This window comes from Temnothorax curvispinosus, unplaced genomic scaffold (assembly GCF_003070985.1).
Source record: "Temnothorax curvispinosus isolate PA1 unplaced genomic scaffold, ASM307098v1 QBEX01010810.1, whole genome shotgun sequence".
Taxonomy (NCBI): domain Eukaryota; kingdom Metazoa; phylum Arthropoda; class Insecta; order Hymenoptera; family Formicidae; genus Temnothorax; species Temnothorax curvispinosus.
The window spans coordinates 393921-420309 of NW_020220590.1; the positions used below are offsets into that span (position 1 = coordinate 393921).

At 39.1% G+C, this 26389-nt stretch overlaps 3 protein-coding genes across 4 annotated transcripts; 2 read left to right on the forward strand and 1 right to left on the reverse strand.

Moving 5' to 3' along the window:
• On the forward strand, positions 1 to 20611 carry LOC112460803 (sodium leak channel non-selective protein). The gene is made up of 54 exons (XM_025025674.1): positions 1 to 407; positions 603 to 860; positions 1164 to 1304; positions 1429 to 1578; positions 1725 to 1883; positions 1955 to 2102; positions 2182 to 2415; positions 2492 to 2665; positions 2746 to 2893; positions 3079 to 3227; positions 3466 to 3576; positions 4123 to 4233; positions 4667 to 4806; positions 4875 to 5336; positions 5430 to 5556; positions 5690 to 5835; positions 5910 to 6013; positions 6084 to 6271; positions 6439 to 6715; positions 6804 to 6957; positions 7032 to 7160; positions 7245 to 7521; positions 7630 to 7795; positions 7874 to 8057; positions 8118 to 8310; positions 8427 to 8603; positions 9953 to 10087; positions 10207 to 10392; positions 10567 to 10790; positions 10925 to 11199; positions 11608 to 11855; positions 12039 to 12428; positions 12619 to 12810; positions 12891 to 13028; positions 13101 to 13307; positions 13533 to 13729; positions 13805 to 13927; positions 14166 to 14339; positions 14418 to 14597; positions 14686 to 14938; positions 15119 to 15286; positions 15401 to 15609; positions 15738 to 15858; positions 15942 to 16075; positions 16156 to 16321; positions 16499 to 16693; positions 16789 to 17006; positions 17178 to 17401; positions 17547 to 17683; positions 17770 to 17906; positions 18139 to 18289; positions 18351 to 18482; positions 18766 to 18940; positions 19029 to 20611. The coding sequence occupies exons 3-54, from the start codon at positions 1225 to 1227 to the stop codon at positions 19208 to 19210; spliced, it is 9459 nt and encodes a 3152-aa protein (XP_024881442.1). The 5' UTR covers positions 1 to 407; positions 603 to 860; positions 1164 to 1224; the 3' UTR covers positions 19211 to 20611.
• LOC112460801 (DNA replication licensing factor Mcm3) lies at positions 20609 to 25237 on the reverse strand. Its single transcript, XM_025025671.1, has 11 exons — positions 25073 to 25237; positions 24702 to 24814; positions 24407 to 24615; positions 24093 to 24223; positions 23772 to 24010; positions 23422 to 23664; positions 22731 to 23094; positions 22198 to 22502; positions 21899 to 22049; positions 21342 to 21814; positions 20609 to 21083 (listed from the first exon to the last, which is right to left on the reverse strand). The coding sequence occupies exons 1-11, from the start codon at positions 25139 to 25141 to the stop codon at positions 20885 to 20887; spliced, it is 2496 nt and encodes an 831-aa protein (XP_024881439.1). The 5' UTR covers positions 25142 to 25237; the 3' UTR covers positions 20609 to 20884.
• Positions 25238 to 25362: 125 nt separating this feature from the next.
• LOC112460802 (28S ribosomal protein S23, mitochondrial) lies at positions 25363 to 26383 on the forward strand. Of its 2 annotated transcripts, none has more exons than XM_025025673.1 (4): positions 25363 to 25530; positions 25793 to 25954; positions 26035 to 26140; positions 26214 to 26383. In XM_025025673.1, the coding sequence occupies exons 1-4, from the start codon at positions 25487 to 25489 to the stop codon at positions 26319 to 26321; spliced, it is 420 nt and encodes a 139-aa protein (XP_024881441.1). In that variant the 5' UTR covers positions 25363 to 25486; the 3' UTR covers positions 26322 to 26383. The 2 variants fall into 2 exon arrangements, with proteins under 2 accessions (XP_024881441.1, XP_024881440.1); XM_025025672.1 differs by having other exon boundaries at positions 25367 to 25530; positions 26211 to 26383.
• The last annotated feature ends 6 nt before the right edge of the window (positions 26384 to 26389 follow it).

Genomic DNA, 26389 nt, shown 5'->3' on the forward strand with positions numbered 1-26389 from the left:
CATTTGACAAGACACTCGAAGGCTGTGATCAGCTGTGACAACGATCTTTTCGGACACCGCGTATATAGCCGCGACCACGGTTGACACGTCGCTCGCATACAGACGCTTCATCACGTCCAGCTTCATTAAGTAAACAATGCACGCAGAGTTTATCGTGCTTGTAAACGGAAGTCCCAGGAGGAAAACTAATTTGTCAGAAGACGAAGTTAGATTGCAGATATGACGTTGTTCGCCCACGCTTTTCCGGAAGACAAAAGCGGGCGGCTGCTTCGATAGAAGGCCAGTCCCGCCAGTCTACCTCTGCCTGCGCGCAAAGTTCTCGCGAGTACGCTCGAGCACGCTCGAGTACATTGACCTCGATTCGGATCCAAATATTGTCGACCGAAAGGGATTTCGGTGGTCGACTGGTAAGGGATTTCGGTGATTTTCATTCTCGATGCTGTAAACAAGGTACAAATACAAGGCACCCGCCGTGGGTCGCGTTGATTTCCAAAGACGGGAAAGGCGTATTTTCACGCGCTAATAATATTCGAATTTGACCTTTACGCGACGATATCAGTATGCCGAATGCCGCCGTTAAATGTTATCATTGCTGTTAACAGGTATCAAAAGCCATCCGATACGAGAAGGTGCGTCAGTGTGCGTGCGCGTGCCATGTGCACAGCACGCCAGCGTGTGCTCCCTCTCCCTTCGCCTCAGCTGAGCGCGTGGACGGAAATTCAAAAAATACACACCTCATTAATGATGTCGAGAGATTAAACCGATTAAGCTCCCGCTCTTATCAGTATCGTGCCGATGTAGCCGACGATTACTTGTCGATGCAAACGAGCGTATCTCACCTATACTAAAGTGTTGATGAGGTGAGTAAAAACGGTATAACAGAGAACTGTGTCGGATGTTATTTATTTACATGTTACGTGTCGATGAAAATATGTGGGAATCGTATGCCGGTATTGGAATGTTGTTTTCAGTCGTGTCACGCATTTCGCAATTGTGTCGAAGAAGCTTTGTTTGCGCTTCAGTATTCCCGAGATATGTACCGAATGTGTATAATCTCTACACAATTTCGTTTTATCGCGGCACGCCTCGCGCGACGATTACAGATCTTTATCTCCCTCGTTTCTCGAGATGTGTAATTGTGATGTGTGAAATACAAATTTCAGGTTCTTCGAGTATCATTGATGCGTTTGTGGAAGTGAGCACGTTGAAGAATATCCTGTGAAGATGGGCCAAACCGCAGAAGGCAACAATGACAGTAATGACAAGCGGACTGAAAGTAACACACAGCATAAACATAATGAAAGGTACGAAGTTGTTCCACACGAGTTATTTTTTGTGTTCCTTGAGAGAAATAAAGTTGATGAAACGCTAGATTTAACTATTCGAATTAAGGAAGATATATAACAATTCCTTTCAATCTTCCGTTAGATCTTCGGAGCCAGATAGGCAACAGCAATCTCTCCTACCAAAGGCAAGTGGTAGCACAGCGAGACAAGTTAGAGAATACATGCCGAGGTCTGGAATGAAGAAGTACAATAATGCTTTGAGCAATTTGATACCAGTACGATACCAGAACCAGTATGTATCGTAATCAAAGTCTCACAATCCAATAATCTTTCGTGATAATTCAAAATGACATATATTTTAATAAAATGTACTTTTATAAAATATATATCAAGTGTAACGATGTAAGAATATTTTAGTGATGAAAATACGTTTTGCAGAAAGAAAGAAAATTCACCAGCAGATAATGCTGGGTTATTTTCGTATGTATACATAACTTGGATGACACCGTACTTTTGGAAAGCGTACAAGAAAGGTCTTACGATAAATGATTTACCGGATATTTCAGTATATGATACCTGCGAATACAATGCACTCAGGTAAACTTAATACATTAGCGTGTGTCTCCTGTAAACATAGTTACAGTATAAACAAGAATGTTTTTTTTTAGACTTGACGTACTTTGGCAACAGGAGCTAAGTCAAAACGGTCCTAATGCAGCATCTTTTTCTATGGTTGCGTGGAGATTTGTACGCACACGAGTTTGCATATCATGCTTTTTATTAACTTGTTCTCTTATTTTTGGATTTATCAGTCCTGTAAGATCATCCTTATGTTAACAACAAATTGTTACTAAATGTCTCTGTTATAATACAGAATGTTCTTTTATATACTTAGACGATAATAATGAGGAAAATATTGGAGCACGTGGAGTCTCCAGAAGAGAACTTTTGGGATGGCATTAAATGGGTTTTTCTATTGACGGTATGCGATTCTCTGCGAGCTTTCTTCTTCACCTGGACGTGGAATATGAATTACAAGACTGGATTACGATTGAAGTCGGCTTGTACAGCTCTATTATATAAGAAGATTATGAGGCTGAATAGTCTCGGCAATAAAAGTACGGGAGAAGTAAGTTGCTCAACTTGTTTTATAAATTTTTAAACACAATAAAAGTGCTCTCGATGCGATATGTGATTTCTTTTAGGTAATCAATTTATTTTGCAACGACAGTCAAAGGCTCTTTGATGTGATCATTTATGGGCCGATGATTATCAGCGGACCTATAGTTATAAGTTGCGGTATAATTTATGTATTGTGGTTATTCAATCCCATCGCTCTGGTAGGAATGATAGCTTTTCTCTCGTTTTATCCATGTCAGGTAAGTGGTTTGTTATATATGCTTATTTTCACATATTTCATACACATATTTCGATCAACAGAGCCATATCTGTATTTTAGTACTTCATCTCTCGCGCGACTGGCTACTTTCGCTCGAAGTCGGTAAATATTACGGACGCTCGAGTGCGACTCATGAGTGAGATCTTGGAATGCATAAAGTTGATTAAAATGTATTCCTGGGAGAACTATTTTGGCCAGAAACTTCTCGGTGAGAATAATAGAATAGAAAATTAAAAACTATCTCGTATAAATAACAAGAATATAAATTATTGAAAGCAATGTTGCTGATGATAGAATTATAATTATTTTCATTTTAATACATATATATATATATTTTTGTTATTAGAAAGATACATGTATTTATGAAACATAAGTGATTTGATGTTTTTACAGCCATACGCAAGAAGGAGGAACGATGGCTTCATAAGACTGCTTATTTTCAAAGTCTTAGCATTTCTCTAACGCCTGCTATACCTGTAATATCCGCGATCATCACGTTTCTAGCACACATTGCCTCGGGCAGTGGATTAACGGCCGCGCAGGTATATAATACAATTTATCAATACAATTCCTGATTTTCAAGATGTACAATATTTTTATAAATATCCTAATTTTATGTATATCAGGAGAAATCGAATAACATCTAATAGGTAAGCACTAAGCAGTTTGATAAAACGATAAAGTTTTTCCTTTGATCAAATCCGTTTTCACGAATATTTGCATTCCTCGTTACAAGATAATTCCTTTTTGGCTTTACACAATCGATGGATTACATTACAGGCTTTCCCAATGACCACGTTATTTGGAAATTTGCTTAGACTGGCACTCACGTCACTTAAGGATACCACGCGATATTTTATGAGCGCCCTCATAGCTCTTAGAAGATTCAAGGTCTCCAGTGTTTTTTTGAGTGATTTCATGTACAGCTTAATGGGTCGGATATCCGTACCTATTATTAGGAAGCCAGTTTTCGTGTTCAAAAAGTTTATTTTGTGTGAATTGTTATTTATTTTTACACAATTTTCATTAAGATTATATTTAAAAAAAATGAATAACTTTAAAAAATAAAAAATTGTTGAATTTTAGCCAAGTTGATTAAAGATACTCGATCATTGTAACAAAATTATAATAGAGTAATTTTCACCAAAAGAAATTGGAAGAAAGACAGCACGAGCACTATTCCTATAATAATACGTACATGAGGTCAATGTCGTTTTAATGTAAAAAGCACAAGCTTTCTAAAATGAGAATAATTGTGATGGGCAAACACTGCATGCCTTGTAAAGCATCCTGTTACATTTAAACAGCTGTTGTTAGCGATTCTTTTGGTATACTCGAATTGCCAGCTGTAAATATCGAGTTGGGGGCATGACGTTCCCACGCTTACGCGTAGTACAAATTGTACTAACATGATCGTTCTAATTCTACACTTTTCAGGTGTTTCCCTTCGTATCGGTGCTCAATGCTCAAATTCGTACCTCTTTCATGTTTTTACAAGTGGCCTTAATTAATATCGCTGCAGTAAAGATAACTTATGGCAGAATAAAGGTGTTTATTCTTGTTTATATCTATAGGAATGCACAGTCGACTGCACCATACGTGTTGTATCGTAACATTGTGGTCAATTAACATTTTCATCTTTCGATATAACCGAATAATAATTAATCGGCTTTTATTTTGCTAACAAAACGTTTGTCTATTGCTTCGTTTGTACTTGTATCGTGTAACAATTGTGCCAAGATTTACTCAAACAACAAGTATATCGCTACACAAATTTGTATTGCTAGTTTTAGAAATTAATGGATCCGAATATTTCGTCCTAATATCGCTGTGTACATACTGCATATCTTTATCTTATTTTTCTACAGTTACGTTTTTACATATTTATGCTTGTTTGCTTTTGACGTGCTTCTAACATAATGGCGTTTCTTCAAGTACCTATTGAATAGATAATCCGATTAACGAAGCGATATTTGCACAGGACGTATTGCTGTTGGACGAGGGCAGTTGCCGAGCGTCGAAACCGATTGTGAGATCGCAAGCGGTTGCCATTGCTAATGGCACCTTTGTTTGCGACAGCATAAGGCTTCAAACGGATGCATCAACCGACAGCAAAAAAAAGTAAATATTTATTCCGTAATAATTATCGCAATTTCTCCCATAGGTCACGATAATCATTTTTCACGTAGGAAGAAATCGCCACCGGTCACGGACAATCCGCTTGAATTGGAAAACCTGAATCAACCGACGCAGGAAGCTAAGTACGTCGAAGTTCTTAGCGACCTGCATTTCGGAGCACCCAAAGGAAAACTGGTCGGTATCTGCGGCCACGTAGGCAGCGGCAAGTCCAGTCTACTGCTAGCAGCTTTGGGACAGCTGAGGATGACGAAGGGAAACATCCTGAGGGAAGGCACATGCGCCTACGTCAGCCAACAGGCGTGGATTGTGAATGGCACCTTCAAGGAGAACATACTCTTTGGCGAGGAGTTCGATGCCAAACGTTACTATCACACGATCACAATTTGCAACCTGAAGGAAGATTTGAACATGTTGCCGGGAGGAGACGATACCGAGATTGGTGAGAGGGGTGTCAATCTGTCCGGAGGACAGAAGCAGAGGGTCGCGCTCGCGCGAGCATATTATGCTAATCGGTGCGCAAAATCTTTTGCCGTCTTTCTTTTAATAAGTACATCGATCGTAAATTTGCTAAAATAAATATTGCAATTGTATCTGTCGTTTTTCAGGGACATTTACTTTCTCGACGATCCTTTGAGCGCGGTTGACGCGTATGTCGGCTCGTATATATTTGAGAAATTGATCCTGGAAGCTCTAAGAAACAAATCTGTTCTTTTCGTGACACATAACATTCAGGTGGGTATTTAAATAATTGGAATCCCCAGACATTTTATTAATATATAAATGTGTTTTATAATTGACAATGAAATTATAATTGACAATGAAATTTATTTGGAATTTTAAATTATTCTGAATATATTTGTTGCAGTTTTTAAAACGTTGTGATGAAATCTACATGATGAATGCGGGCAAGATCGTAGAGCATGGAACCCACGAAGATCTGATGCGACTCGATAGGGAATACGCCTCGATGGTGAAAAACAGCACAATTGTAACGGAAGATCATTTGTCAGCGTACGTTTAATATACATTGTACGTATTTTTCGAATTGTTCGAAAGCGGTACAGTAGGCCTTCCCTTCTTCGCAGTGTTAAATCTACGGGGGTGATGCAGAGAAATATTGACGATTCAGAAGTGCGAAAAGCGGAATCTGCGTACAAGGAAAATTATGGAAAAGAGAAATTATACAAAGGTGGGCGCGTTTAATTGTATGATGTCTTCTGATTTGGAGACTTCTAATAATTTTCTTCTTTCAAATTTAGGAACAGCTTTAACAGTAGCAGAAAAGTCCGAGACTGGATCTGTCAAGTCATACACTTATCACACATACGTGCAAGCCACAGGTGGTTACTTGATCGCTATTATTGTATTTTTTACATTTTTCTTGAACGTAGGCAGTTCAGCCTTCAGTACTTGGTGGCTCGCTGTATGGATTAAAGCTGGCGGAGGCGTAAGTAACTCATATATTTAATATTTAAAACACACATTTTAAAATATCTATATCTTTTTTTCTTTAATCATAAGATATTTTAATAATACTATTTGTTACGGCTTAGTTTTTCGAGTTAATATTGGATATATCGTATCAATCACGTATCTATTTCATTCAATTTTCAGAACGTGACTGTGTCAGGAACTAATGATACTGTATATTCGGAGAATATAAACGCCAATCCTCACTTCTCGTTTTATCGAGATATATACGGCACCTGCATCGCCGGTATACTATTGACAAGTTTTATTCGTGGCCTAGTCATTATGTTTGCCACGATAAAGGCCTCGACCACATTGCACAACACGTTTTTTCGCAAAATCATTAGTTCTCCGTTGAGCTTCTTCGAAACCACTCCAAGTGGTAGAATACAAAATGTTTTCACTCGAGACATAGACGAAAGTGAGTGATCTTTTAATGATTTTGAACACATGCACTGTTGCGAATTAATACATATCATCTAATTTGATTGATACTTTCTGATTTGCAGTTGACAATTACTTACCTATATCGATAGAAAATATGGTGCAAAATATTTTTACTTGTAGTTTTGCTATTTTCTTTATCTGCGGTATACTGCCCTGGTTTTCGATACCGTTACTTCTGTTTGGTACATTGTTCTTCTTTGTTGGCAAACTGTTTAGGTAAGTATCTTAAATATCGCATAATTTACGTGTATAATTTACATGATCAACGGTTTCTTCTCATACCTCTGCAGAATAGGAATGAGGGATTTGAAGAGAATGGAGAGTGTCTCGCGGTCTCCTGTTTTGAGTTTCGTCACAACTTCTATCCAAGGTTTGAGCACAATTCACGCGTTTCAAAAGGAGAAGAATTTCTTATATAGGTAATTATTCAGTGAAACACTGCGTCAGGGGTAATAAAACATAAAATAACAAGGAAAGACGATTAAATTTTTTCTCATCGACAGATTTGAAGAGTTATTCAACACGAATAACTTATGTCAGCATCTGTGCCAAGCCGCGATGAGATGGTCTGCGGTGAGGCTGGACAGTTTGGTAATTGCCTCGTCCTGCATAACCGCGTTACTCGTGATATCTTTCAAAAATGAGATTTCGCCGGCCTTTGCCGGTCTGGCTATGGCGTATGCCACGCAAATGACTGGCGTTTTCCAGTATACAGTGAGACTGATGTCCGAGACGGAGGTGCGCTTTATAAGCGTAGAGAGAATCAGTTATTACCTCAAGGTAATTTATTTCCGTTTAATTGATAATTCCGTAAATATATAAATGCTAATTGTGTGATTAATATCTACATCTTAATCTTATTACTTATCTCATTGTCTTCTTATTTAGACTTTGCAGAGGGAAGGTGCAAGCAGGACAGTCGCTCTTAAAATAACCGATGATTGGCCTTCTCATGGCAAAATAGAGTTCAAAGCTGTTCAAATGAGATATAGGGAGGAGCTACCGCTTGTACTGATCGACGTCTCGTTTAACATAAAGGCCGGAGAGAAAATCGGTAATGACCAAATATTTCCCTAACTCGTTTGTCGCTCTTTCTCACGCGAGAGATTAATATAATTGTGAATTATTTTAGGCATCGTGGGTCGCACGGGATCGGGCAAAAGTTCCTTGGTCGTAGCTTTATTCCGACTAGTCGAAATTTGCGAGGGTGTTATTAAAATTGACGGTATCGACATTTCGAAATTGGAGTTGGATGTATTGAGAAGTAAATTGTCGATTATTCCTCAGGATCCAATTTTATTCAGCGGCACTATAAGGTAATAAATTTAATTGACAATTTTTGCTGACTGCTCTTTTTAATCGATTCGTTTTTTCAGATCTAATTTGGATCCCTTCCAACAGCACGCCGATCGCGATATTTGGAGCGCCCTTGAAAAGACTCAGATGAAAGAAAAGGTATCTGTTATGCCGGGAAATCTCGACGCTTCCGTTGGATTTGGTGGAAATAATCTGAGCGTCGGCGAGAGACAGCTTCTTTGTCTTTCAAGAGCTCTATTACATAGTGCAAAGGTAACACGCTTTGAGTGATTTCTGCAATATTACATGTATTTAAAATTGATTTTTGGATTCTTTTTAGAATGTTAACATTAATATTAATGATTACACTGAAATTTATCGTTTTGTAGGTGCTGATTCTGGATGAAGCCACTGCCGCTGTTGATCCGGAAACTGAAACGACGGTGCAGAACACCCTGCAGAACGAGTTCGCCGATTGTACTGTACTTACGATCGCTCACCGATTGCAAACGGTCGTCACATGTAATCGCATTCTCGTCATGAGCGAGGGCAGGGTTGTCGAATTCGATGAACCCGCGAAGCTTCTCTCTCGTCCGGATTCTGAATTTTCGAAACTGATGGCTGCCGCGGATAAAAACGCGTGAAATAATTTCCGCAGAGATCTGAATCGCGATCGCAATGCATTTTAGTCGCGTTTTATCAGTAAATGAAAATTAATTACACTAACTCTCGGAGGTCACATAAGTAAGTGAAAGAAAAAGAAAAATATATATTTCACAAAAATACAGTGAGTAAATTGAATGAATGGTTATACTTTTCTATTAATGAATTACTAAATTATTAATTAAAGATTAAAACTATATGTTATTACAAGTTCGTATTCTGTATCTGTATAAATATAAAAAAAAGAAGAAAATCTTCCCATTTTTTCCATTTTTTCATATTTAATCCTCCAAGTAATTAATTTGTTACAATAATTTAATCTTTATTATACTAGTTTTATATAACTTTTAGGTATACTAGAAATTATACATAAAATGTATCTAAAAAAAAAACAACATTCTTGCCGTCAAGATGTTACTGGTAACATCTTATGATTTAGCAACAATGAAAGAATTGATTTAATTAAACGGGGATATCTTCTGGGCAAAATTAAACTAAATCTAGAAGGATTTCTGGAAATTCGCGCGCTTGGGAATAGTGAAATATTGATTTTCTCACAGGAGGTGGAGAGCGCATACTGCTCATGCCCGTTCACTCAGACTTTCGGCCGTGCTGGCGACACGGCCGAAACATGTTCGCCGCGACATTGCCAGCTTGTTATTACCTCTGAGATGTTTATTACATGTTGAGCTTTATCGTTGCTTTATATCGAGATGTAGTCTATAGAAATTGCCGTAAAGGCAGTGTCCGTCGTTCCGTGAACAGCTAAAAGAAAGGTAAATCCCTTGATGATGTACGAACAACACACCGTTTTTCGTAAATTTTTCAAGTTATTTTTTAATTAGATTAGATTCCTCTTTGATTGTCATTTTTATTTTAATGTTAAATTATTATTTTATATTATGCTTCGAACATGACAGGTAATTTGAATATAAATTATCTTTTGTACAATAAAATGATACGTGTCTCTTCCAAAGTATTACTGGAAATTAAATATTTATTAATAATTATGTCATGTAACGTTTGAAATTCTATGTACCATGCTCTATATAGGATTGTTAATTTAATAACACATGTATTTTAAAGTAGTTGATAAAATATATGTCATCGAACGTAGAAGCAAAAATGTAGAACGAGAACAGATGCAATGCGTAATTACCCAGTCAGTTATAATTTTATTTCTAATAATTGTTTTTATTGGTATAAAATGGCATGTCTAATTTCGGCCACAAATGTTCGTTCCCTATTTCTAGGCCTCACCATTGCGAACATAATCCCCATTATGATGCTGGGGCGGAAGCAGAGCCTCAAGGGGGAACCCGTCCTGGCCGATTACGGTCCGGAGGAGTCCCTCAATGAGAGCGCTGACATAGAGTGGGTCAACAAGGTGAGCAGAAAAGCATTGCACGGATCGACTCGGGATGAGATAAGAAAATTGCCCGAGTCGCGAAAGTGCCGTTTTCCTTTTCTCAGATCTTTCCTGAAAACCGCTTTACGTGATTGCAGTTATGGGTGAGGAGGCTGATGCGATTTTGCGCCCTAGTCTCGTTGACTTCCGTTTGCCTGAACACCCCGAAAACATTTGAGAAAGTACCGTCCCTCCAATACGTTACCTTCATTTGCGATTTGATAGTCACGTTTCTGTTCACTGCCGAGATGATCGCCAAGATGCACATACGGGGAATACTGAAGGTGAAGTCCTTATCAAAGAGGATATTATGACTGAGGAGATACCTAACCGAAGAGCAATTAAAATTTTTTATTTTTTATTACACCAGCAACATTATAAAACGAAGAATACAATTTTAATGCAATTGTAACGACAATTTACAATAAGTTAGAATGAAATTGTTAATGACATTGCAGAGGGATAAGTCTTATTTGAAAGACCACTGGTGCCAATTCGACGCGAGTATGGTGATCTTCCTCTGGTTATCTGTGATCCTGCAAATGTTCGAGATGCTGGGTTTCCTCATAAAGTTTAGTTACGCCTCGATTATGCGGGCACCACGGCCGCTGATCATGATACGCTTCCTCCGAGTCTTCCTCAAATTTTCGATGCCCAAAGCCAGAATCAATCAGATTTTCAAGTAAGAAAGTTGCACTGGCGATTAACGTAAAAAATTTGTGTTGCTTAAAAACTAGATAAAAAGCAAAGTATTAATAGCAACTATTAATTTAATTTAATATTATCGATTACTAACAATATAATTTATATTTATAGACGCTCGAGTCAGCAGATCTACAACGTAACGCTTTTCTTCCTGTTCTTCATGTCTCTTTATGGCCTTCTGGGTGTGCAATTCTTCGGCGAACTGAAAAATCACTGCGTGCAGAACACAACCAAGCCCCATTACATCACGATCAACAGCCTGGCTATTCCCGATACGTTCTGCTCCACTGATCCTGGATCCGGATATCAATGCCCTGAAGGAATGATCTGCATGAAGCTGGAATTGACCAAGTATATCATAGGCTTCAATGGATTTGACGAGTTTGGTAGTTAATGTTAATTTTACTACACCCCTGTCGTTCCTCTGCGCTTCGAATCTATTGACTTCCGTATCATCCCTCTGAAAATATTTTAAGCTAATTAATTTTCTGGAACATTTGTTGCAGCTTCTTGAAGCTACAATAAATCTACTATCCTTTTACATCTTATATCCTATATTTTGTATTCCTATATGCAATATGATAATTACAACAGCTTTAAAAATACAAGATTATAAATATAATTTATCGAGTGCAATTTTATCGCGAAATATGTATATCTTTTATATGTCAAATTTAACTCTTTCCTTAGAAATGCGAAAACTTAATCTTAATACACAGCATTTATCAATTGAAATATTAAAATCTCATTGCAAGCATTGTCTGAAACTTTGATTCTGAACTTGGATTATTTAGCTACCAGTATCTTCACCGTGTACCAAGCGGCTTCTCAGGAAGGATGGGTCTTCATCATGTATCGCGCGATCGACAGTCTACCGGCATGGCGCGCGGTTCTTTACTTCAGCACGATGATATTTTTCCTGGCCTGGTTAGTGAAGAACGTTTTCATTGCTGTTATCACGGAGACTTTTAATGAAATCAGAGTGCAGTTCCAACAAATGTGGGGCGTCAGAGGACACATCAGCAACAGTTCGGCATCGCAGGTCGGTTGTGTTAAAAAAATATCTTCGAAAAAAAAAAACAATTTTATTTTACTTTAAAGTTAACGTATATTTTTAATAAAAAAAACGTGAACAGCATTTAAAAATAATTTTAGGCGAATAACAATATGATTTTATTGATAATTGATATGTACATTTACTTTGTTAATTATTTTATTGTTACAGATACTGACCGGAGATGACAATGGTTGGAAATTAGTGACATTAGATGAGAATAAGCATGGGGGTTTAGCCTCTCCGCTCTGTCACACCATCCTTAAGTCGCCGCATTTTCGCTCGGTGGTAATGTGCGCGATTCTGGCGAACGGTATCACCACCGCGACGATGAGCTTCAAGCACGACGAGAAACCGAGGCATACGTACTACGACAATTATTACTGGGCCGAGATTGTCTTCACGATATTACTGGACCTAGAGACCCTCTTCAAGATATGGTGCCTGGGCTTCCGGAGTTATTACAAGCATTCGATTCACAAGTTCGAACTGCTGCTTGCCATTGGCACGACTATACACATTCTTCCGTTCTTCTATCTCTCTGGATTCACTTACTTTCAGGTTTCTACCTTTATCTGACCTCTCGTCTTTCGCGTCGCTTCATTTTCTGAATTTTTTTTCTACGAACCTATGCTCTTTTCAACTTGTTCGCGCGTTTTACACTCTCAACTGATTTTTTTATACTTCTAAAAATTCAAACATTTGAACAATGAGAGATATTTAATTTGTCATCATACTTTTATGCGGACAGGTTCTCAGAATGGTCCGGCTCATTAAGGCATCGCCGATGTTGGAGGACTTTGTCTATAAGATTTTCGGCCCCGGCAAGAAGCTCGGCAGTCTCATTATTTTTACCATGTGCCTGCTGGTGATATCCTCCAGTATTTCCATGCAACTCTTCTGTTTCCTCTGCGATTTCACTAAGTTCGAAACCTTTCCCGAGGTGAGCCACTTATACTTACTTTTAGCAAATTGTCATTACGCGATTTTTTTTACTCAAACCGCTAAAATATAAATTTCCAGGCGTTTATGTCCATGTTCCAAATTTTCACGCAAGAAGCCTGGGTTGACGTAATGGATGAAACTATGTTACGAACCCACGAAACGGTAGCACCGCTGGTTGCAGTATATTTCATCTTGTACCATCTCTTCGTCACATTGGTAACCATTGCGCAAAATCTGCTTCGTGCGATACAAGCCACGGTTTTAATTAATGCTTAATTATCCCATCAGATCGTGTTGAGTCTTTTCGTCGCGGTAATTCTCGACAATCTCGAGCTGGACGAGGACATTAAGAAACTGAAGCAATTGAAATTTCGCGAACAAAGTGCCGAGATAAAGGAAAGCTTGCCGTTCAGATTGAGAATCTTTGAAAAGTTTCCAGACAGTCCACAAATGACGTGTCTTCACAAAGTGCCGTCAGATTTCAATTTACCGAAGGTAAATATATTTGCGAATAATTTTATCACTAATTGTAATTATTATTAAAACTTGTATTTTTTTTCACCAAATGTGAAATTTATTTTGATTGTTGTTTTAATAAGTTTTAATTTTGTTAAAGAGATAGATTTTTAATGTCTTATACCTTTAAGATTGTAAAACAATCTTGTTTTGTTATTCGAATGGATTGAATTAGTACTCGGGTTATTACTTATCTTTCCTAAGGTGCGCGAGAGCTTTATGCGACAATTCGTGCTTGAAGTGGAGGACGAGGAAAACGAAGGTGCAAAGAGAACTAATGAAACCTTTGACTCGAAAATAGTGTATAGAAAGCAACGCCCGGTGAAAATCTTAAACAATCCGCCGAAGGTGAGAAGCGTTGTTACTAATCTGAAGAAAGCGTCCGTTATTTATATCATAAAGTAAGTAAAATATCATTCGCTATTACATCTCACGAAGTTTACGACTTAGATTTTAAGTCTTTCTGCGTTATATAGCGATTCCAACAATCAGAGGCTTCTCTTGGGAGACTCCGCCATGATTCCAGTACCAGGGAAAGGACTTCTGAAACCGCAGGGTACTGTGAGTGGCGCCAAGCAGCTTCGCATCGATCCGAAAAAGTAAGAATAAGATAGATATACTTGTTGATAAGAAAAAATCTCAAAAGAATTTGGATTTATAAATTTAAAAATTAAAGAAACGGGACAACTTAAAGATCCAACGGCAATTTTTTTTAAATTATTATTTATTCACATTCTTTGATATCGTAAAGATGGTATCGTAAAGACATCGATTATTTTATGTTTTTTCAATTATTTACCCTACGGTTTCTATTTGCGTATGGCATGACGAAAACAGATCAATCAGAAGAAGTGTCCGAAGTGGATCAATCAAGCTCAAACAGACGTACGAGCATCTCATGGAAAACGGTGACATAGGGGGAATAAACAGAGTCAGTTCGTCGCGTAGTAGGCCGCATGATTTAGACATCAAGTTGCTGCAAGCTAAGAGGCAACAGGCGGAGATGCGAAGGTATCTAGATTACGTCCACGCGCGATTTCAGGAATTTCCATAATCTTACACAATCTGTTCTTTCTGTTTCCATTCCAGAAATCAACGCGAAGATGATTTGCGAGAGAATCATCCGTTCTTCGACACGCCGTTGTTCGCGGTACCTCGCGAAAGTAAATTCCGAAAATATTGCCAGCTGTTTGTCTATGCGAGATACGACGCGAGATTGAAGGATCCTTTGACGGGCAAGGAAAGGAAAGTGCAGTACAAGAGTCTGCAGTAAATATCGCAAAATTATAAATATATTGTCCCGTCATGGGCGAAGCAAAGTGGCCAACTTGGCGAATTCTGTATCTTTTTCTTCCAGCAATTTCCTCGGTTTAGTGACATATCTCGACTGGGTAATGATATTTATCACGACGTTGTCGTGCATCTCGATGATGTTCGAGACGCCGCGAAAACGCGTGATGGAGACACCGGCGTTGCAGGTCACCGAATACTGCTTCGTTATTTGCATGAGCATCGAACTTGCGTTAAAGATCTTGGCGGACGGTCTGTTCTTCACGCCCAAGGCCTACATCAAGGATGTTGCTTCTGTGTTAGATGTCTTCATTTACATTGTGCGTTTAATATGTTGGAAATATCAAATTTGACTACAGTACAAAATATCTCATTTAATTCTATATATATAATGAATTACAGCATCTATATGTGACAAATTGTAAGGAATAATTACGACATATAATGATTCTGTACATATGTATATATGTAATGTAATAAACGCATGCACATTGTTGCAGGTAAGTCTCGTATTCTTATGTTGGATGCCGAAGAGCGTGCCACCGAATTCTGGAGCGCAGCTACTGATGATATTACGATGCGTTAGACCGCTAAGAATCTTCACCCTTGTACCGCACATGAGAAAGGTCGTTTATGAGCTGTGCAGAGGATTCAAGGAAATTCTGCTGGTAAATGCTGTTCTTGCTTTGGAGATTTTAGACACATCATTATTTCTAGAAAGGATCAGTCCGTAAACGACGTGGACATAGCGAAACAAATTAATGAATGAATATTTTATCCAGGTATCGACATTACTGTTTCTGCTGATGTTCATGTTCGCGAGTTACGGAGTACAACTGTATGGTGGTAGATTAGCAAGATGCAACGATCCCACGATTTTGAAGCGCGAGGAGTGCGTCGGTGTATTTATGAGACGAGTGTTCGTGACGAAGATGAAACTGCGACCGGGAAAAAACGAGAGTTATCCATCCATATTGGTACCGCGCGTTTGGTAAGCTAAATCATATAATTCCGGAAGTTTTTCTTCGACTAATATTAGCTGTACTCTTTATTATAAAATTTCTATTATAAAAATTCCATATAGGTATTCGTCATACTAATTTTATATGTATTTTTCAGGGCTAATCCTAAAAGATTCAATTTTGATAATATTGGCGACGCTATGATGGCTCTGTTCGAAGTGCTTTCTTTCAAAGGCTGGCTTGACGTGCGGGACGTCCTTATTAAGGCTCTTGGACCTGTAAGTAATTATCTTTTCAAAATTTGGGATAAGAATATTATTTCCATCGTATCCGTCAATGTCTCATTGCATTCTCTTTTCAGCTTCACTCAATCTATATACACATTTATATTTTCCTCGGTTGCATGATTGGCTTGACATTGTTCGTGGGTGTCGTGATCGCGAATTACTCTGAGAATAAAGGCACCGCTTTGCTCACGGTCGATCAAAGACGATGGTGAGGCGTCGCATATTTGATCAGCGAATGTCGCGATTTCTATCACGATCTACAGATTGCGAATTTTTGTTGGGATGTAGGTGCGACTTGAAAAAACGTCTGAAGATTGCCCAACCGCTGCATTTACCACCCAGGCCGGACGGCAAGATGTTTCGCGCTTTCATCTATGACATCACGCAGAACATTTATTTCAAGAGGTTCATCGCCGCAATGGTGCTCATGAACAGCGCCCTTCTGTGCGTTTCTGTAAGTTGAACAAAGTAATTTTCAGATATAGATACATGAGACCCAGTAGATATTTTTCAAGGCCAATCCACTGTCAATAGAATCATGCAACTTTAACGAGCATTGCAAAAAGATCATTTGCTTTTAATTAATCTGCCATCTTGCTTCCTGTTCTTTTTTTATCCTGCTCACCCGAAGTGGAGACTCGAGGAGAAACACACGGAAGCTTTGGCTACAGTCTCCACGATTCTGACACTGGTCTTCCTCGTGGAAGTAATCATGAAAATTATTGCATTTACACCACGTGGCTATTGGCAGTCCAGAAGAAACAGATACGATTTGCTCGTGACAGTCGTGGGCGTTATCTGGATCATCATACACTGCACGATGCAGGTATACTCAAGAATCCTTTACATCGTACCTTTCTTTCGTCTACCACTCGTCGTTCACTCCCACGGTGTCGCTTTGTTTTATTATATTGTTTTCAGAACGATCTGTCCTATGTAATTGGCTTTATGGTCGTAATCCTGAGATTCTTCACCATCACCGGCAAACACACCACTCTCAAAATGCTGATGTTGACGGTCGGTGTGTCTGTCTGCAAGAGCTTCTTCATCATATTCGGCATGTTTCTCCTTGTCTTCTTCTATGCGTTAGCCGGCACCATAATTTTCGGGACGGTGAAATACGGAGAAGGCATAGGAAGGTGAGAAAGATCATCTACGAGATTTTAAGATGTGTAAATATATAGAATACACACGCAATCTTTAATATGGATTTTCCAAAATAATACTAAAATTTTCTTTCACTCTACAATATTTCTTCATCTTGCCCTGCCTCTGCTTGGTACATCAAAAGTAATCTCTTTGCAATCTAGACGCGCTAATTTTGAATCACCGGTTACTGGCGTGGCGATGCTCTTTCGCATAGTGACGGGGGAGGATTGGAACAAAATTATGCACGACTGCATGATACAGCCACCCTATTGCACGCCGGCGGATAATTACTGGGAAACGGACTGCGGCAATTTCCACGCTTCTCTAATTTACTTTTGCACCTTTTACGTCATCATCACTTACATCGTCTTGAATCTTTTAGTGGGTACGTATACGACATATTTGTGCAACAAGAAAGCTTACACGAAATCACGTAGATTACATTAAAAGAGAAATCGCAACAATATATTTTGTAATCAGTTTTCTACAGTGATTTAATACAAGGATTAAAAATCTTTCTTTTCGAACAGCTATTATCATGGAGAACTTTTCCCTATTCTATTCAAATGAAGAAGACGCGTTGTTATCGTACGCCGACATAAGGAATTTCCAGAACACGTGGAACGTCGTTGATAACCATCAGAAAGGTGTTATACCGGTGAAGCGGGTATGGTCTTATCTCGAATCAGAATCCTCGTTATATTGGCAAAACGCAATCTGTAAGGAGCAAATGCTGACGTTAGCGCATTTTAGGTGAAGTTTATCTTGCGGTTGTTAAAGGGCAGATTGGAGACTGATCCGCAAAAGGATCGCCTGCTCTTCAAATACATGTGCTACGAATTGGAACGATTGCACAATGGCGAAGACGTTACCTTTCACGATGTTATTAAGTAAGTTCCACAAAACGGATTGTGAATATAACATTTAGCAGCTTCTCAAGTAAAATTCTTAGACGCTCAGATTTCTCAGATCTTTGATACGATAAGACGCGCAGAGTTTCTTCTTTTCCCTTTTATACATCTTTCGATCTGAAATTTTTACTCATATAAAGGACAATATGAAACCTTTTATAATATTTTGAATTATATTGTCAATACTTTTCTAAATTGAAGAATTTTTTAGTATGTTATCGTACCGCTCAGTGGACATAAGGAAAGCGCTTCAATTGGAGGAACTTCTTGCACGAGAAGAATTCGAGTACATAATCGAGGAGGAAGTCGCTAAGCAAACTATCAGAACTTGGTTACAGGGCTGCTTGAAGAAGATACGAGCGGTGAGGATAATTTGATCTAAAATCGCATTAGGAAAATAATAATCGTTTTTTCTTTTTGCAGAAACAAAACAATCTTATCGCCGGGCTTCGCGCTACAAATAATGCAGCTATGCTTATTCAAGATATAGAGAAGGGTAAAGAGGAGAAAGGCAAGGAAGTTAGCGTCGATCGTGAGGAGGAGATTGAAACAAAGGTGCGTTTTAACTTACATTTTATTTGCTTCACTACTCGAGCATTTACTGTAGAAAAGTGTGAACGCTAAAAATAAATGTAATACTTTTATATTACAATTAAAAAATTAACGACATACAACAGTAACATTTTTTGTTTAAAAAACTTTTAAGACAAATGATATTTTATATTCCTAAAATATTGCTATGCTAGAATTCGCATCATCACTATGGTTTAAAAAACAATAAAAATTATGTTAACTGATAGGAAAATTCAAGTTATTTTGTTGATTTTCCAACCATTAGGATGTCGAAGCCCCGAAGTATAGGGCCAAGAAACCTATGGTGCTTCCAAGATCGGACAGCATAGGAAGTGCTTCGGGAAGGAAGTACCTAGCACCGACTTTATCGGATCCCGCAGCCGTTCGATCCGAGAAGGATAAGATCGCAGCGTCAAAGAAGAGAAATAGCAGACCGCCATGTAAGCTGAATCGATCGTATGGCTTTCGTACGATATATCGTATTGTCATTTTTATTAGCGCCAAATTATTTCGGATTACTTTTTGCAGCAATGGTGAAAAATAATTTGCACCACCACTTGACGGAAAATACGGAGCAGAGCAGGCAGCAACGGGAGGCGTTGAGCAACAAAACGACCGCGCCTAAAGTTTCCAGCGTCATGTTGGAGGTTCGAGAATGGTGGAAGGAGCAGTTAGCTTACAGCAGCGAGTCCAGCGAGGACGAACTCTGAACTTTTCGAAATTGCGGATCGTGAATAATTACGATCGCAGCAGATTGTGAAGTGAGGATTCCTACTTTTAGCAATTGTATAAAAGACGAATTCTTAGCCTAAGAATTTTGCATCCAGCGAGAAGGAAGATCCAGGGAGAAACGTGGAATGTGCCTAATAATTTTAATCACAAACTCGAGGAACTTTAACGCGTTGAGCTTCAACCGTAATTCGCCACCTTCACTGCTGAGAACTATATTAATATTTTGCTACGCCCAAGGCAGTGTGCACAGAGCGAGCTAAAACGTTCAAATTTTTCGTTATACGTTCAACGAAGCTCATCGTGTTAGAAGAATCGATTTCCTACCGGAAGAGAAAGAGAGAGTTACAATTGTCGAAACACGTACATATTCGCGACACATTTCGCATCGAATTCGGAACATCACTGCCGTGTGTCAAACAGATCGCCCATACGAAAATGCTTGAATCCTTGAATATCGGTTTGTTAAAAGATTTCGATGTATGTTTTGATGAATTTTTCCGCACGTCACTCGCGCGTATTTGTCACTCATGCATCGTGTGATTCGGCTATTTTTAAAACGTCATCTCGAGGTAACTACAATTGTATGTAGCAAATTTTGTACGACACGAAGTTAATTATCGCGCGGGTAATAGCTAGAGTCCATTATGGTGTTATTAAGGGCAACTGTGAGTACAATTAGCATAGGACGCGATTCGTCGTAGATATTTTTGTCGTGAAGAGGGTACTGATTCTGTGTAAAAAGAAAAAAACACATTAGGACGTTGCAGATCGTCGATTGTTTCCTCCTTACAGCAAGAATACGTCCCAAAGGCCTGTATCGTAGATCCACGCGATTGATTTGATATCGAACAGTTGTAAAAGTTTTAGCGCGTGACCGTTGATGTTATATTACCTCTGTTATTAATTAATACAGTAATGCTGTTACGGGTGTCGCTTTAGTGAAAAAAAGAGGGTTGTGCAGTCGAGAGAATTACTTGGCGGAGGGCGTAAGTTATTTTGAAACACGAGTGCGTCGGCTCTCTATATTGTGTATGTTGAACATACGAGAGATAAATGGAGCATTTATATTAAATATACGACTGTCGTAAGTTTTTTGTAACGAGACAATGTGCGAGTAACGTCGTAATAAATTTGTGAGACGAACCTTTAGCGGAACGCGATCGATGTTAGCGCAATAATACGCATACGCACACGCACGATGAATGTTATGCATATATATATATATATAAATATATTTACAGAAGCGGAAAATGGATTTAGCGTTGTGAGCCGCATTACGTTTACATCACTGTAATGAATGTTGATGATTGTTGCTAGTTTATGTGCCAATGTGTTGTCTTATCGAGTATAGGGCAAATAAATGTTGTTAGATATCATTATTCGTAAACGTGTACAGCTTATTATTAATATTACTCGATCGCTAGCGTACATTACAAACGGTATAAAAAATATCTCTCTCAAAGACTCGCATAAATTACAAAGAGCATAACTATTCACTGTAGCTATAAATGATTTTTTGTTTCTCATAATTTAACGTAGTTGCAGCGAGTGATCAGCTTTATTTTATTTGATTAACGGTCTAAAAATATCACTCGCTTTAGTTAGTGAAAACATAATAACGAATTGTAATAATGAAACATTACAAAAACGTTTTATATCAGGAAGATGTAGTCGTCCACAGCCATGATCTGATTTGCGTCCGTCATGGTGATGATAGCGGCGTTAATCTCGTCAGGTGTGAAGTTTAGAGAAAGCGTTGTGTTCAGATAATCGATGACTTCTGTCTTCAGAATATTCTGAGCCCTTCGATCTTGGAACAACTTATTAAGCGATGATTTGAAAACCGCGAGTCTAAAATCAGAGAGATATTAGTTCAGAATATATCTTCGACACAACTTTCGTCTCGTTTTTTGGTTTTAACAGGTACAACAGGTTTTAGCAGAATAAAAGTATAAAAATAACATGTTAGAGATATTTAAGATGCAAAGAAAGTGGCGAGGGGGAAGCTATATTATTTAATTATTTAAAAACGATTCTGCTATTCCACAAAAAGCATAATTAATTTAAAAGTTTATTTTACAGAGGATTATTTACTTCGAGTGAAATTACCTTTCTTGTGTGATCGTCGGCGTCGCTGTCGGCGTCGCTGTCGCTGTCGCGGTTTCGGGAACGGAGGATTCCGCCCCGTCGGTCTCCATATGACCGCTGTCGCTGGGCGATTTGTGCGTGGTGCTGGCCTTTTGCGTTTGTGTCCTGGTTATTCTTCTGGTTGCTTGCTCGATATGGTCGTCGTCACTGTCGTATTCGTACGGGTCGACTTCACCTGACTTTTCCGTCGCCCTTTTAGAGCGCTTCGCCTGTCTGCCCTCATCAAAGTCGTCCGCGTTCTCCGATGCGTCGCTATCGTGACGTCGTCGCTTCCTCTTTTCTTTCTCCAACACGCGTTTGAAGTAGGCGAACTGTACGAGTTCTATCGCGGCGAGTGCATCCTCGCTCTCCACATTCTTCGAAAGTCGCGCTTTCGCATATGCCGTGGATAACCGAATCAACGTTTCCAGCGTTCTCGCGGTCACCGGTTGAGTCTGAAAGTTATTTGAAAAAATGTCAGGCATATACTTGTGTATATATATCTTTTTATACGAGTCAAGGAATTTTCTTCTACTCACCCTCGCAACATCGGATTCCACCATGTCCTCCGATCGAAGTTTCGAATATTCCTCCGCGATAACGGCGCTAGCCTCTTCCGTGAGCTTGGGCTTCATGCACCGCGCGATGTGTATGTATTTTCTCATGAACTGTATGGTGAGGATCTGATCGCTGAGAAAGAAATTCGAAAGATAAATTTCTTTATACGAAATCTTTACGCGATCGGAGCTTGATATTGTCTAAGATTGATTGAATCGAAGCTCACAGATTCAAAATAGCGAAATATGTTACGGTATAATGAAAGTGGATTGCAATGTACTTTTTAGAACGCGTTTGGCCGTGCAGAAGCGGATCGTATTTCTGATAAACTTCGGATTGCGTCTCCTCAGTAGCTACATCATCCGGATTCTTCGTGGTCAACATGTCCAGCTTTGAGCCCAAGCTCAAAGCCTCCCCGTCTTGTTCCAGAGGACTTCTGTATCGATGCATCCGGACAACGTGATCGCTGATTATGTGATCCTGATCTGAATCAATCACGTCCAGCATAACGAAGAGCAGATCGAAACGTGACAACAGAGAATCCTGTAGGCCGATATTCTCCATGGGAGTCTTGTACTGATCGTACTGAAAGTAGAGGAAAAGAGTTTTCTTTAAATAATATTCATATATTTTTTATTTATTATGTATTATACTTTATATGAGCAACTGCAATTTTTAATACAGAAACATTTTTGCAAAAATGCGAATTCAATTTAAGTGTATATTTTATAGATCGCATAGAATTTTATAAGTTTAAATTTTTTCGTATTAAAAAGAATTACAATTAGCTTCTTCAAGAGGATCCGAACTTACTCTCCCATACACAGGATTCGCAGCCGCTAGCACCGAACAACGCGCATTCAGGCTGGCGTGAATGCCCGCCTTCGCGATCGTGATTCTGCCTTGCTCCATCACCTCGTGTATCGCCGTCCTGTCGATGTCCGACATCTTATCGAATTCGTCGATGCAAATGACGCCGCGGTCCGCCAGGACCATCGCGCCCGCTTCCAATCTGCGTTCACCGGTCTCTTGATCGACCGTAACCGCCGCCGTTAAACCAACGCCGGAAGATCCTCTTCCAGTAGTCGGAATTGCTCGTGGAGCGGTACACAACACATAACGTAATAGTTGTGACTTGGCCACCGACGGATCTCCAATTAATAATACGTTTACATCTCTGTAATGTATAAAAAAATCTGAATTATATTAGAACCATCATTAGTAAATATTGCGATAGGCAAAAAAAGAGGCAAAACTTCTGCTCCTTGGAGCAGAAAGAATTAACTATTAAATCTTAAACTTTTTTTATATGTAATTATAAATATATTTTCAATCAAGTCCGTAATTAACCCTCTGATTTAAGTCTTGAATTGTTAATAAGCTGTTTAAATTTACTAAGAAATAACTGTTGAATAAGTTACATATCTTTTAATTGAGCCACAGATATTGAGAATATTAAAGTTTTTCTTTGAGTATGAAATTATGAAGAACTCCGAAAACTTACCCTCTCAGCCTCGTACCGTTTGGCAAAATCTTCTCTACTCCACCCAAGAGAAGGCACAGAATCGCTTTTTTTATATATTCATGGCCGTGTATGGATGGTGCAAGGGACTTGGCGAGAAGTTCGAAGATATTTTTGCAGGGATTATGCTTCGCCAGTTTCTTGCACATAGCTACATCATCATGGGAGATCGCAAGATTGGCTTCTTTACTGAGTTGCATTATGTTGTTGGCAATTAGGACCGTCCTACGCAATTATGCGATAATTATTATGATATGAAGAAGATATAAATAAGGGATGCGACCCAATTAAACTGCATGGGAAACAATCCTCGAGTCTTGTCTAAAACATACTTGAAAGTTCCAGTTGTGTATCCACCCTGTTTTCCCGGAAGACACCGGTAATTTCCGACGATCTGCACTCGATCTCCAGGCTTGCACAAGTCCACAAGATCGTTATCGCAAATTATATCCACGCTTCGTGGTAGCTGACCGGCTGGAGCTTTCTCCGGCATTTCTTGTATGGTGAGCGTCTGATGATCCTTGTAGGTCGACAGACCGAATTCCGTTTCAAGCGGATTGCCATCTTCATCCTGCAACGCGAAAAAATCAGTCTCCAGCACTGAACAGCAAACGCTCCTTTATATTTTATTCAAAAATGGCAGGAATAATTACAGTAGTCGGATAAATAGCAGAGTGGGGGAAAGCCTCCAAGGAAGTCAGATCTGAATAGGCTCTCTCCAGGACTGTCTTGGTGACGTCGCAATAATGGACGCTCCTCACAATTTTTGGTCGTACCAATGAACCTATAAGTATCTTTATTTTAGAAATAATGTTATTCTCATAAATATAAATTGCACAAAACTTAATAAATTTGATATATACAAATAGAGATTTACAGAAATCTATTAAAATAAGATTAGACTCTCAGACAAATTCTGCAAGTCTGAGCAGAAGTTAAACTTAACACTTTTCTCTCAGATACTTGCATTTTGTGACGATACCCTCCAGGCACACCAAGTTACCCAGGTAACGAGAGGTGAGCGTTCTCGGTGTTACGTGCTTGTTTCCGAAGCTGCCTTCAAAAGCTACGAAGAATTCCTTGTTGCCCTTGGCGTAATCGATGTCCACGCTCGAGATGTATTGATTCAGAGCGTTCTGAAACGCCAGTTGCTCCTCGAAGGAGTTGTTTAACAGACTGCAACACACGACCGGTTGTCATAATTATTCCTAACACTTTACAATGTATGCTGAGAGTCAAAGCAAACCAAATTTATTGTATACCTCGCCGTGCGGGCAGGATTTTTTCTTCTCAAATCGTTGATGTTTACAACCAGTCTGTACTTCTCGTCCTGAATCATATTTTTAACCATTGTGGCGTATATGCCTTGGTCCTCCTGCAAGATTAACAAGCACAAGAATGTCATGGAAGCGTCAAGCGAAGCAAAATATCCTTACGGCACGGGAGTAGCATTTAATCCTCTATAACGCCATGTGACTTTGACGTCAGGTACTCATCTAAATATCTATATTTTTTAAGTCTCAAGGATTTAATAAATATTTTCCTGTCTTTTCCACGAACAAGAGAGATCCGACTATGGAGAATTAAAGGCCAAGTAAACATTGACAATAAGAAAAATTCTGGCGATGCCTACCACGTCGTCCAGGAAGTCGACATATTCGCGCGTTATCTGCTCCAGATTCTGATCGATTTCCGTATCCATCTCCGCGGCGGGTGATCAACACTTGTCACGCTGTAAACTCTATAAAATAATCGTGAGAGGAGCTTTGAAAGCCACCATCCGCCACTTGCGCGGGAAAACGTGCACGTGTCACGTGAGCCAAACCGTCGCTCGGAAAGACCCCAGCAGGTCCACGTGCTCGTCCTAGGGACTGGGACTCACCCTCGGGTTTCTCCAGGTTTCTCGGACTGCCGTTTTTTAGAAATGGCGACGGCATGTTTTGATTTCGGTGTGTGAGAGGTTAGAGAGGTTAGATCAAGTCGTTCACCAGGTTGAGCCTTGATTTTAAAAACCGTTCGTGGAACGTCACGCCGAGGGAAATACACGATGGCGCAAAGCAGACTGGAGAAAATCGGCACGATATACACCAGGTGAGCCCTGCGCATTCTCCTGTCAGAATTTTAGAAATTAAATTTACCGATTGTACAGAAACGCTGCAGAAAGAAATCGCTGACGTTCTATTAATTTATTTCGAATTGATTGGAGAATCTTTTTGGACGTGAAGATTCGGATTAAATTGCTTACGTATTGCGTCATCCTTTCTAAAAGTTAGATTTAAAAAAAAAAAATTGCTGGTTTTAACATTTCATAATAATTACTGTACGTTACTGCACAATGGAATGCGTGTTTCAGAATTGCCTCGTTATTAAAAGGCAAAGGTCTGACAGAGGAAGACAAGCCGTTGTGGGTGGCGGTGTACGAGGCTTTCCCACCGAAATATGAACCTAGATACGACAGACGGCTGCCAAAGAAACCTGTCAGGCCAATCTTTTATGAGGAGGACCTTATTCGAGCGTAAGACACGTCTTAACATGTTCAATAAAATATTTATATTGTGCTGTGTAAATACTATTAAGCAACATTTCCCGCTGCAGAAGGTTCCATAGAGATCAGAGCTTTATACCGGCTACCAATTTGGCGAACAAAAATGTAAAATCCGCCACGCAAAACTTCCTGTCCATGTACGAAACGATAAAAAAGGTATGCCAGTTGCTTAATATATTGATTAAATTAATTTTTCAATAACGCTAACAATATACTTAATCGGTAGCAGGAAGGATTGTCGGAAGACAGCGCGTATGAGCGAGCGATGAAACAATACACTTCTGAGAGGCAGATGAGAATGGAGTCGAAAGGAAATGAATTATCTAAAGACTCTTGAGAGTGACTAGAAAAATATATTCTTACCGTAAGTTCTGTTGTAAATAAAGATCTCGTTATTTAAAATCT